We start from the raw sequence: 12,004 nt of genomic DNA, 5'->3' as shown, positions 1-12,004 counted from the left end.
CACACGCCATTCACAGAGGTGACAACATTGCCGTAATGTAACAAACTTGAGATAGTGTCAAACAAGTTATTTGATGTTTTGTGATTTTAGGAAAGATGCTCAACAACCCCTTGACAACCCATTGTGTTATTATTATATTGCCTTCTTTGCTTTAATTCCTAAATGGGGACATCCAATGTGTTTATGGTGAATGGGTGCAATGTTTTCTGTGTGAAAACAAATTAAATGCAGTGTTTCTAGTCTAGCTTATGAAGAACTAGTGAAGATTAAAAAAAAATGTATCCAGTGCTGTATAGTACACATTTGATTATTGTTGCTGTAAATGTTTTGCTATAATTTATATTCTATCAAAGTAAATATATTCATGAGAATCTTGAACACTTAAATATGTATTGGGAAAAAATAAACTAATTATCTTGCAATATCTGGCTTTCGTTTTAATGTAGAATCCCAAGGGCATTGTTATAAATCTTTAAATATGCAGAAACAGATTCTGTGGTAAAGGGATGTAGTTGCTAGTACTGTTCACAACTCTTAAAGGGATACCCTCCTCTCCTGTCCTTCCCACCTCTAATCTTTTTTCCTCTGCTTCAGCATGAGCAGAATGTCTGCTATTTCCTGAAGTGTCTCAACCTCCTCTGAAAGCCTGTTAACTCCGCTCTCAGCAGTGACCTCCTCCCTCTCCTCTGCACTCCCTCTCCGTTTCTCCTCTTTGTCATCTGGAAGGTCTTCTCTAAGAGGAACATTCTCAACAGGGTCCAGGACCTCTCTTTCATCTCCCTGTCCTCTATGCTGCAGCTGCTCATCTCTCAAGTCTGGATGGAAGAGAGAAAAACATCATTAGGGAGCAACATACATTTTCAAAATACTACTGAAAATACAAAAAAATACCACCATCATGAATCTCGGTCCGTAAGAAAATAACGGCAACAAACTCTGGAAGAATGTCAACATATACAGATCAGAGTAAATATAATTGCAGTATAACATGTGCTTGTTACACGCATTCACTAGCTTTACTTTCAATCGATTATTTATGACAAATTACACCACATATGAAGTTGTTTGCATTGATTTGGAACTTATCTTCCATAAATATGTCTATATCGGCAACACTGATTTGTTAATTACATCAAACATTTGCTATTTATACCTTTTACATCATTGGTGATGAGGAGAGTGTCTAGTATAGAGGTAGTGGGTCTCTGAATACACACTCTACTCTCAGTGTTAGTGTTACGACACTTGTTTGAAGGGATGATTGATGGATGGTGCCCAGGTCCAGCCTTGAGCTCTCTGGCTGTTGATTTTCTCCAGGGAGTTTGCTCTTCTCCCTCCCTCCTGGATCTGTCTGATAATGCTCTGTGTGTCTGTTGTCTCATAGACTCATCTCTGTGACTTGCCTGCCCTCTGGTAGTTGGGGTCGGTATTACATTGTAAGCAGACTTGTGGGATTCAGAGTCCATGAGGTTGTTCTCTTTACACTCCTGTCCAAAACTGCACTGAGTTGAAACGTCCGATGTTGGACATTTCGAGGTGATGTTGGCGACAGTCTGTGTTCCCATTTCTCGTGTTTGTGTTTCTCGTGTTCCGGTGGCTTCTATCTTTTGTTGGTGAACCTCAGAGCACTGTGATTCAGACAGAGGACAAGATGGGACATACTGATCACTTATAACCCTAACCTGGCCGTTACTGTCATCTGCAACTACACAGCCTGACCGTCTCTCAGTGTAGCCGAAGCTCTCCAAAGCTCTCTGGTCTCTATGATCTCTCTGGTCGTTTCCACAGTTCCCTGTGCTCTGAGACCTAGTGAGTGGGGTGTAAGGTCTGGATTGAGACTGAGGGTGACCCAGTTGTTGTGTGTTCCAATGTGATGAGCCTTGGCTGAGGACATTGAACTCTTCACTACAGGACCGCACTGTGTGTGACTGTGAGGTTCCACCCTGGTGACACTGGTAATAATCCTCCACCTCCTGATATGACATTTAAAGATTAGTATGAAAATATGCAGCCTAAATCCCAGATATGTATGGGCTGTCTTGTCAACTCCATTGCTGTCATTGTCATGATACATGACAGCAATGGAGTTGACAAGACAGCACAAACAGATCTGGGACTCAGGCTAAGAAATATGTTGATATTACCATGTAAATGCAAAGCAGTTACTATGTAACAACATGTTCTAAACAGTAATTACACAGACTTATAAGAGCAATTCAATGTAAAGTGTTACCAAGTCAGTAATGGTAGGCCTATGGGATCTATGGAAAATCAAAGCATCCCCTTACAGTATATTAACCAAAGCAGATGTAAACAGTATTAATTGTTTACTTACGTCATCATCAGAGTCTGAACTAAAGTAACCTCTTCTTGGAGAGTAACTGGGTGATGATTCACAGCATTCCTTAGGACCATGATGAGTGTTTCCAGGACAAGCTGAAGATAGATCTGCAGGTAAGTCTCTACCAGGTTGCGTTCCAAATGACACCCTATTATTCCTCATTCAATTCCTCATTTGGCACTATATAGGGAATAGGGTGCCATTTGGGACTCAAACTATCAGTGTCAGACAGATGGTGAACAGCAGATGATTTTGAATATACTGTGGAAACTTACATGAGCTGACATCAGTGCAGTTGGAAACCTGTTGGAATACAGGCGTAACAATGAAACAGGCTAGCCTTCACCGTATGAACACATTTCCCCTTAGCTTTACCTATTATCATTCTCTCATCAGGTCCTCGGTGGCTCAGTTGGTAGAGCATGGTACTTGCAACGCCAGGATAGTGGGCTCGATTTCCGAGACCACCAGTATGTAAAATGTTTGCACGTATGACTGTAGTAGCTTTGGAAAAACTGTCTGCTAAATGGTACTGTATTTTATCGTCATCATTATTTAGCTCTGAAATTATTCAAATTTTGCCACTAGGTGGCATTAGACACCTGATGTAATGCTGCTGCCTGCAATTACCTGAGTCAGAAAATCAGGTTCAGGGTTTTGGCTCTGTGATTCATTCACATCTCTGGAAGATGTTGGTACTTCCTCCTTGAGATATATCTTAGACATCCCCTTCTTAAAATTAGCTGCTGGGATGAATTGACATACATACAGTACCAATCAAAAGTTTGGACACACCTACTCATTCAAGGGTTTTTCTTTATTTTTACTATTTTCTACATTGTAGAATAATAGTGAAGACATCAAAACTATGAAATAACACATATGGAATCATGTAGTAACCAAACAAGTGTTAAACAGACATGAAACGAAGGTGAGATACGGTAATCACTGGGAAGCTGAAACCTATAAGTCACCTTATTTACCCTATGGAGAACTTTGAATGGCCCCACAAACCGGAGACAGCTTTTTGCAGAGCAGGCTGGGTGGGAGGTTCCTGGTGGAAAGCCAGACGCGATCACCAGGATGGAACACGGGCGCCACACTGAGGTGGCGATCCGCCTGCTCCTTCTGGTCGAAGGACGGCACGCTAGATCCTCACATGAGCATCAGTCCAAACCTCTGTGCGCCGGAACCATTCGTCCACCGCAGGGGCCTTGGACACACCGGAAGGGAGTAAGCCCGGTGGAGGAGTGACGTAATGAATTCTGTGCATATTCTGCCCAGGGAAGGAATTGGGCCCATTTCCCCTGCCGGTTCTGGCAGTGACTCCTCAGGAACCTCCCCAGCTTCAGGTTCATCCTCTCCACCTGCCCGTTGGACTGAGGCCGGTACCCGGAAGTGAGGCTGACCGTGACCCCCAGATTCTCCATGAAAGCCCTCCATACCTGTGACGTGAATTGGGGGCCATGGTCAGAGACAATGTCCTCTAGAAGACCATTAAGGTAGGGAGACCAGAGACAGGAATAAACTGGCATGATTTAGAAAATCTGTCCACAACCACCAGAATGGTGGTGAAACCGTCAGAGGAGGGGAGATCAATAACAAAGTCAATGGACAGATGAGACCAGGGACGCTGAGGCATGGGAAGGGGAAGGAGCTTCCCTGCTGGAGCGTGCCTGGAGACTTAGTTGGGCACACACAGAATAGGAGTTGTCGTAGCGAGTAGCGTCCTGCACCAAGGTGGGCCACCAATACTTTTTTTCAGTAAGGGTGATCCAGGATGTCCAGCGACAACAGCTGTGTGTGCCCAGGTTAACAGTTGCTCCCTTATCCCCATGGGAATGTAGATGCGCTCAGGAGGACAGGTAGTGGGAGCAGGTTCCCTCTCCAGAGCCTGGCGAATGTCCACATCTACGTCCCAGACCACAGGGTCTACGACACGAGAGGCAACAGGAAAACAGGTCCTCCGGCATTCGGGTGACCAGTCCGTGATTCTTATCCTTGACCATGAGATGGTGGGGTTATGGCATTGGAGACATGGGAGGCCGAGGATGATCTTGTGAGCTAGTGCACTAGTAATGAAGAAAGGGATGTTTTCCTGATGAATGGACTCCACGGTGAGGGTGAGTGGTGTGGTGATGGTTCCGGATCCTAGTGGCCGATTTATCAAGAGCTTGAACCGGAAACGGAGAGGAGAGCAGGTATGAGGGGATGTTCAGAGAGGAGGCAAGGGTCTGGTCAATAAAGTTCCCCGCGGCACCGAAATCCACTAGCTCTGTAGAAACAGTACACGAGGGACAGTCAGCTAGTGTGATTGACACTAAAAGTGTTTAGCAGAAACTGATGAAGACGGGATACTCACACCTGCCCCAGGAGGTGGAAGATCACGTGACCGTCCCTCTGAGCTTGTGGATCCCGAGTTGGGACGTACCGGACACTACTGAAGCTGGTGCCCCCCTTGACCACAATAGAGACAGAGCCTCAGCTGTCTCCGTCTGCGTTGCTGCACCGCGGGGAGGTATGTGACCGCTACCTCCATAGGTTCAGGCTCTGCTACAGAGTGTTCACTGAGGGAGGGAGAGAAGCGATGTGAGTACCGATGCTCCCGAATTAGATTATCCAACCGGATGGCCATCACGATGAGTGCGTCCAAGGAGAGGCTGTCATCACAACATGCCAGTTCTGTTTGGACCTCCTCGCGCAGTCCTCTTTGGAATAGCGTACGGAGCGCCGGCTCATTCCATCCACTGGATGCTGCTACTGTCCGGAAGGTCAGCGCGTGACCGGCAGCGGTCTGGTCATCCTGGCGTAGTTGGAGTAGGCACTCACCCCCCTCTCTGCCCTACGAAGCCCGCTCCTCCTCTCCTCTCTCCCAGACGGCCGTAGCCCGCTCCAACGCCCGCCCAGTCAGCAGAGAAATAACCATGGCAACCTTGGACCTCTCTGTGGTGGGGGCTCCCATCTGATGCACAAAATAGAGGGAGCACTGGAGTAGGAAGCCACAGCATTTAGATGGGGTTCCATCATATTTATCCGGGAGGGACAAATGGCCATCGCTGACCTGGGCGGACAGCTGAATGGACTGATGTGCTGGCTCGCTGGGTCTACTGGTGGAAGAGTATCTTCTGCTAGTGGAAGGCAACGCCTCTCGGCATGTTCAAGACGTTGAAGACTGCGAAGAACCTCTTCCATAGCCGTCCCCAGTTGCGCTAGCTGGTCGTGGTGCTTACGAAGTAAATATCCCTCTTCGTCGACCATCTGGGAGATGCTCTGATTTCCTGCTGCTTCCATTTGGTGAGGCAGTATTCTGTAACGTGGATGCTGGGCTTCGGGAAGCAAGTGCAGGTGGTGAGTTTAATAATAAACGGAACACGGAACAAAACAAGAAACACGAGTAGCGTACAGACGTGAAACACAGTCAATACTGCCTTGGGAATGGAACTAAGGGAGTAACAGACATAGGGGAGGTAATCAGAGAAGTGATTGAGTCCAGGTGTGCCTCATGATGAAGAGCAGGTGCGCGTAATGATGAATGGCAGGTGCACGTAATGATGAATGCCAGGACCGGTGGTTAGTAAACCGGCGATGTCGAATGCAGGAGGGGAGGAGCGGGAGTAGATGTGACAACCTGGAATGCTTTTCCAACAGTCTTGAAGGAGTTCCCACATATGCTGAGCACTTGTTGGCTGCTTTCCCTTCACTCTGTGGTCCAACTCATCCCAAACCATCTCAATTGGGTTGAGGTCGGGTGATTGTGGAGGCCAGGTCATCTGATGCAGCACTCCATCACCCTCCTTCTTGGTCAAATAGCCCTTACACAGCCCGGAGGTGTGTTTGGTCATTGTCCTGTTGAAAAATAAATGATAGTCCCAATAAGTGCAAACCAGATGGGATGGCGTATCACTGCAGAATGCTGTGGTAGCCATGCTGGTTAAGTGTGCCTTGAATTCTAAATAAATCTCTGACAATGCCACCAGAAAATCACCCCCACAACATCAAACCTCCTCCTCCATGCTTCACGGTGGGAACCACACATGCAGAGATCATCCATTCACCTACTCTGCGACACGGCAGTTGGAACCAAAAATCTCAAATCTGGACTCATCAGACCAAAGTACAGATTTCCACCTGTCTAATGTCCATTGCTCATGTTTCTTGGCCCAAGCAAGTCTTTTCTTATTATTGGTTTTCTTTAGTAGTGGTTTCTTTGCAGCAATTCGACCATGAAGGCCAGATTCACGCAGTTTCCTCTGAACAGTTGATGTTGAGATTTGTCTGTTACTTGAACTCTGTGAAGGATTTATTTGGGCTGCAAATTCTGAGGCTGGTAACTAATGAACTTGATCATCAACAGTTCAGAACTCTGGGTCTTCCTTTCCTGTGGCGGTCCTCATGAGAGCCAGTTTTATCATAGCTCTTGATGGTTTTTGTAACTGCACTTGAAGAAACTTTCAAAGTTCTTGAAATGTTCTGGATTGACTGACCTTCATGTCTTAAAGTAATGATGGACTGTTGTTTCTTGTTGCTTATTTGAGCTGTTCTTGCCATAATATGGACTTAGTCTTTTACCAAATAGGGCAATCTTCTGTATACCACCCCCACCTTGTCACAACACAACTGATTGGCTCAAATGCATTAAGGAAAGAATTTCCACAAATTAACTTTTAACAAGGCACACCTGTTCATTGAAATGCATTCCAGGTGACCATTTCATGAATCTGGTTGAGAGAGTGCCAAGAGCATACAAAGCTGTCATCAAGGCAAATGGTGGCTACTTTGAAGAATGTCAAAAATATTTTGATTGGTTTAACACTTTTTTGGTTACTACATAATTCCACATGTGTTATTTCATAGTTTTGATGTCTTCACTAGTATTCTACAATGTAGGAAATAGTCCAAATAAAGAAAAACCCTGGAATGAGTAGGTGTGCCCAAACTTTTGACTGGTACTGTATGTCAATAAAGAGAGATTGGTAAACGTTATGCAAAAACATGTATCATAGTTTTAGTGAAAGGACATGATTAATAGCCTACATAATGCACACTCGACAGTGTATGCGTGGCAAATGGAACCCTATTACCTACAGTGCTATACTTCTGACCAGAGCCCTATGGGCCCTGTCCAAAAGTAGTGCACTATATAGGGCATAGGGTGCCATTTGGGATGCACAAGTACCTTCACTTCCATATTCCTCATTACTGCAGGCCCTGAAGAGTGCTTTCTCGTGTTGCTCTTCACTCTCTATTTGGTTGAGAGAGAACTTCATTGTCTGATCTTTGAGAGAGAACTCCAAGGTGTGGTCTTTGCCCTCCGATTGGTTGATAGAGAACCCCACTGCGTGCATGACATGGTCTCTGGTGTCTGTGCTACTGGGTCGGCAGATGCATACCCCATTAGTCAGTGCACAAGTTATGGAAATATCAACTAATACGTCTATCTTCACAGATGTAATCAATACAGCAATGGAAATGAGGATAAAAATAATATCAGTTCAGGGGGGGTTGTCAATCTCAATAATGTGTGAACAGAAGATGGATAAAGAAAATCAACATTTCCTGCATATCAGGTAAAAACACATCTTTGATATTTTCAGTTCAGTACTCACTCAGGCTCTGTGCCTCCAAACCGTACTCTGGACACAGGGGGGGTCATGTTCAGCTGCTGTTTGGGTCCACTTGGTCCTGTGGCCCACGGGGAACACTCTCTCCTCCCTCCTGGCTGAGAGAAAGGTCTAAACTACAAAATCAAATATTCATTAGGTTTTACAAAACTGTTAGTACAGTGGAATGAATGCACGTTCATTTGTCTTTGTTTCATGTGTTTGTGGGGTAGAGGTGGGGTTAAATCCATTCCAAATGAAGGAATACTGTTACTATGACTGTATTTGAATGAATACCTGTAGTTGCGCTGAGGTGGCGGTATCCCAGGGGGGTCTAGGTGAGCAGTGTAGCTGTGGCTGGACCTGTGCTCTCTGCTGGAGGGAGAACAGGCCTGCCCCTGAGGAGGAGACTGACGACGATGCCGAGCAGAAGGGGCTCAGGGTGTCCTGGATGTGTTGCTGGTAGTCTGATGTACTGGTGTCTGACATGTTCGACTCCAGCACTGGTGAGAGCTGAGAGCAACAACCAATGAACCAGCCAAATGTCACAAGGTTGAGTCATCATTTCCATAAAGCTTACTGTATCTGTATGTTCAGAAATATGATCAAAAGAGTACTAGTGACGTAAGGTGATGTATTTGTGTTGTCAGAAAAGATGAATCAGTGTGAGTAAAAGCCGACTGACCTGTCTACACTTGAATCCATCAGGAATGCAGTGCTTTCTCTTTCTAGCAGCCTGGACACTAAAATACATTAGTACACTACCGTTATTACAAATACTTGAATGTCATTAAAGATGAGCTACTGTTTCATTTTTCCTCCTAAAATGATTCTATAATTGCTTGACGTGATCTTCCTGTCTGGGTGGGCGCCCCCCCTTGGGTTGTGCCGTGGCGGAGATCTTTGTGGGCTATACTCGGCCTTGTCTCAGAATGGTAAGTTGGTGGTTGAAAATATCCCTCTAGTGGTGTGGGGGCTGTGCTTTGGCAAAGTGGGTGGGGTTATATCCTGCCTGTTTGGCCCTGTCCGGGGGTATCGTCGGATGAGGCCACAGTGTCTCCCGACCCCTCCTGTCTCAGCCTCCAGTAATGATGCTGCAGTAGTTTGTGTCAGGGGGCTAGGGTCAGTCTGTTATATCTGGAGTATTTTTCCTGTCTTGTCCTGTGTGAATTTAAGTATGCTCTCTCTAATTCTCTCTCTTTCTCTCTCTCTTTCTTTCTTTCTTTCTTTCTTTCTTTCTTTCTTTCTTTCTTTCTTTCTTTCCTTTCTTTCTTTCTTTCTTTCTTTCTTTCTTTCTTTCTTTCTTTCTTTCTTTCTTTCTTTCTTTCTTTCTTTCTTTCTTTCTTTCTTTCTTTCTTTCTTTTCTTTCTTTCTTTCTTTCTCTCGGAGGACCTGAGCCCTAGGACCATGCCTCAGGACTACCTGGCCTGATGACTCCTTGCTGTCCCCAGTCCACCTACCTGGCCGTGCTGCTGCTCCAGTTTCAACTGTTCTGCCTGCGGCTATGGAAACCTGACCTCTTCACCGGACGTGCTACCTGTCCCAGACCTGCTGTTTTCAACTCTCTAGAGACAGCAGGAGCAGTAGAGATGCTCTGAATGATCGACTATGAAAAGCCAACTGACATTTACTCCTGAGGTGCTGACCTGTTGCACCCTCTACAACCACTGTGATTATTATTATTTGACCCTGCTGGTCATCTATGAACATTTGAACATCTTGGCCATGTTCTGTTATAATCTCCACCCGGCACAGCCAGAAGAGGACTGGCCACCCCTCATAGCCTGGTTCCTCTCTAGGTTTCTTCCTAGGTTCTGGCCTTTCTAGGGAGTTTTTCCTAGCCACCGTGCTTCTACACCTGCATTGCTTGCTGTTTGGGGTTTTAGGCTGGGTTTCTGTACAGCACTTTGAGATATCAGCTGATGTAAGAAGGGCTTTATAAATAAATTTGATTGATTTGATATATATAAACGATACCTGTACAAAGGCTGGCTCTCCACAAGGGAAAGCCGTGATGGGGAGCAAGGGCTCATGGGTAACTCCAGGGGCCCCTCCCTCATCGACTTGGGTCCTCCTTTATCATCAGTGATGTGAGTTATCTTTGGCTGATCTGGAACAAACAAAGTTATTGTTGTGGGTGGGTGGGATCATTTTTCAATGTTATTAGTATTTATCCATAATCTATAGATGCCTGTCTGAACTCACCATTGTTTTCTTTCTTTGCAGCAATCTGGTTTACTATGAATAAAGTCACTAGGTCCATACTTCCAGAGCTGGCTCCTTTAGGAGAGGTTGGTATTCCTAAGGTTTTCATCTTTCTCTGCATTTTTTTCTTTTCAAAGAATTCCTGATAAAATGTTGGCATATGTATTATCATGTCACATACACTACTGTTCAAAAGTTTGGGGTCACTTAGAAATGTCCTTGTTTTTGAAAGAAAAGCACATTTTTTGTCCATTAAAATAACTTAAGATTGATCAGAAATACAGTGTAGACATTGTTAATGTTGTAAATGACTATTGTAGCTGGAAACGGCTGATTTTTTATGGAATATCTACATAGGCATACAGAGGCCCATTATCAGCAACCATCACTCCTGTGTTCCAATGGCACGTTGTGTTAGCTAATCCAAGTTTATCATTTTAAAAGGCCAATTGATCATTAGAAAACCATCTTGCAATTATGTTAGCACAGCTGAAAACTGTTGTGCTCATTAAAGAAGCAATAAAACTGGCCTTCTTTAGACTAGTTGAATATCTGGACATCAGCATTTGTGGGTTCGATTACAGGCTCAAAATTGCCAGAAACAAAGAACTTTCTTCTGAAACTCATCAGTCTACTCTTGTTCTGAGAAATGCAGGCTATTCCATGCGAGAAATTGGCAAGAAACTGAAGATCTCGTACAACGATGTGTACTACTCCCTTCACAGAACAGCGCAAACTGGCTCTAACCAGAATAGAAACAGGAGTGGGAGGCCCCAGTGCACAACTGAGCAAGAGGACAAGTACATTAGAGTGTCTAGTTTGAGAAACAGACACCTCACAAGTCCTCAACTGGCAGCTTCATTAAATGGCACCCGTAAAACACCAGTCTCAACATCAACAGTGAAAAGGAGACTCCGGGATGCTGGCCTTCTAGGCAGAGTTGCAAAGAAAAAGCCATATCTCAGACTGGCCAATAAAAATAAAAGATTAAGATGGGCAAAAGAACACAGACACTGGACAGAGGAACTCTGCCTAGAAGGCCAGCATCCCGGAGTCACCTCTTCACGCTGGTATTTTGCGGGTACTATTTAATGAAGCTGCCAGTTGAGAACTTTTGAGGCGTCTTTCTAAGTGACTCCAAACGTTTGAATGGTAGTGTATGCTGTATTATAATGTATACAATATGGGACCTTATTTAAGGCCACTGTGGGTTTAACTTACCCTCTGCTTTTTCATGTCATTTCTCATCATAAACCGGTTCCTGAATATTTATAATGGAAAATCAAGTTAAAATTGCTATTTTAAAGGGGGTCAATATAATATTTTTAAAAGGGGGTCAGTAGAATATTTTTGTTAAATAGTAGCAGTTATGTTACAGTTCTAATGTTATTTGTGAAAGAAAGAGAAAGTTAATGTTGAATATTTGCTAACAAGCAGGTTTTCTAAAACTTGTTCCACCCAGACTGTCAAAAAGCACATATGTAAAAGTGCTAACGTTAGTTAAGCAAGCTCACGTTAGCTAGCTAGCTGTCAAACTTACCTTGAACCACCGACCCAATTCATTTTGTCCAGTAAAATCAGACATAAAAAATAAACTCTATTAGGCCATATATTTTATCAGCACTTTTGAAATGTATTTAACAGTATAAAACAGTTGATAGTTGTTGAGTTTTTATGAAACATAGGTAGCTAGCTACTAGTGAAACTTTCTCATGAAGTAGCCGATTATAACGATGCTTCAGTTGAGTTGACAGGTACAGCGCGTGACACAAAGATGCAGGAGCCAAGCCAACAGACGTCAAATAAATGACGTACATGACGTAGCTACTATGTCCCTCTCAGAGATGAGAGAGGCGTT

The 12,004-nt window shown here is 44.4% G+C and overlaps 1 protein-coding gene across 4 annotated transcripts; it reads right to left on the bottom strand.

Annotated features, from left to right (window-relative positions):
• Window positions 1-4: 4 nt before the first annotated feature.
• Window positions 5-11,916, bottom strand: redic1 (regulator of DNA class I crossover intermediates 1). Of its 4 annotated transcripts, none has more exons than XM_014207559.3 (13): window positions 11,687-11,916; window positions 11,368-11,407; window positions 10,147-10,288; window positions 9,919-10,051; window positions 8,627-8,684; window positions 8,239-8,454; window positions 7,948-8,078; window positions 7,518-7,711; window positions 2,972-3,087; window positions 2,617-2,644; window positions 2,336-2,436; window positions 1,154-1,628; window positions 5-815 (listed from the first exon to the last, which is right to left on the bottom strand). In XM_014207559.3, exons 1-13 carry the CDS (start codon window positions 11,707-11,709, stop codon window positions 571-573), a joined length of 1,902 nt encoding a protein of 633 aa, XP_014063034.1. In that variant the 5' UTR covers window positions 11,710-11,916; the 3' UTR covers window positions 5-570. The 4 variants fall into 4 exon arrangements, with proteins under 4 accessions (XP_014063034.1, XP_014063032.1, XP_045577849.1 ...); XM_014207557.3 differs by having other exon boundaries at window positions 1,154-1,973; window positions 11,687-11,915; XM_045721893.2 differs by having other exon boundaries at window positions 1,154-1,973; window positions 2,972-3,084; window positions 11,687-11,915.
• Window positions 11,917-12,004: the final 88 nt, after the last annotated feature.

The sequence above is a fragment of the Salmo salar genome, chromosome 07 (genome assembly GCF_965601325.2).
Source record: "Salmo salar chromosome 07, fSalSal1, whole genome shotgun sequence".
NCBI classification, from domain to species: domain Eukaryota; kingdom Metazoa; phylum Chordata; class Actinopteri; order Salmoniformes; family Salmonidae; genus Salmo; species Salmo salar.
Note: the sequence above shows the minus strand (reverse complement) of the source record. Positions and strands in the feature narration are given on the sequence as shown.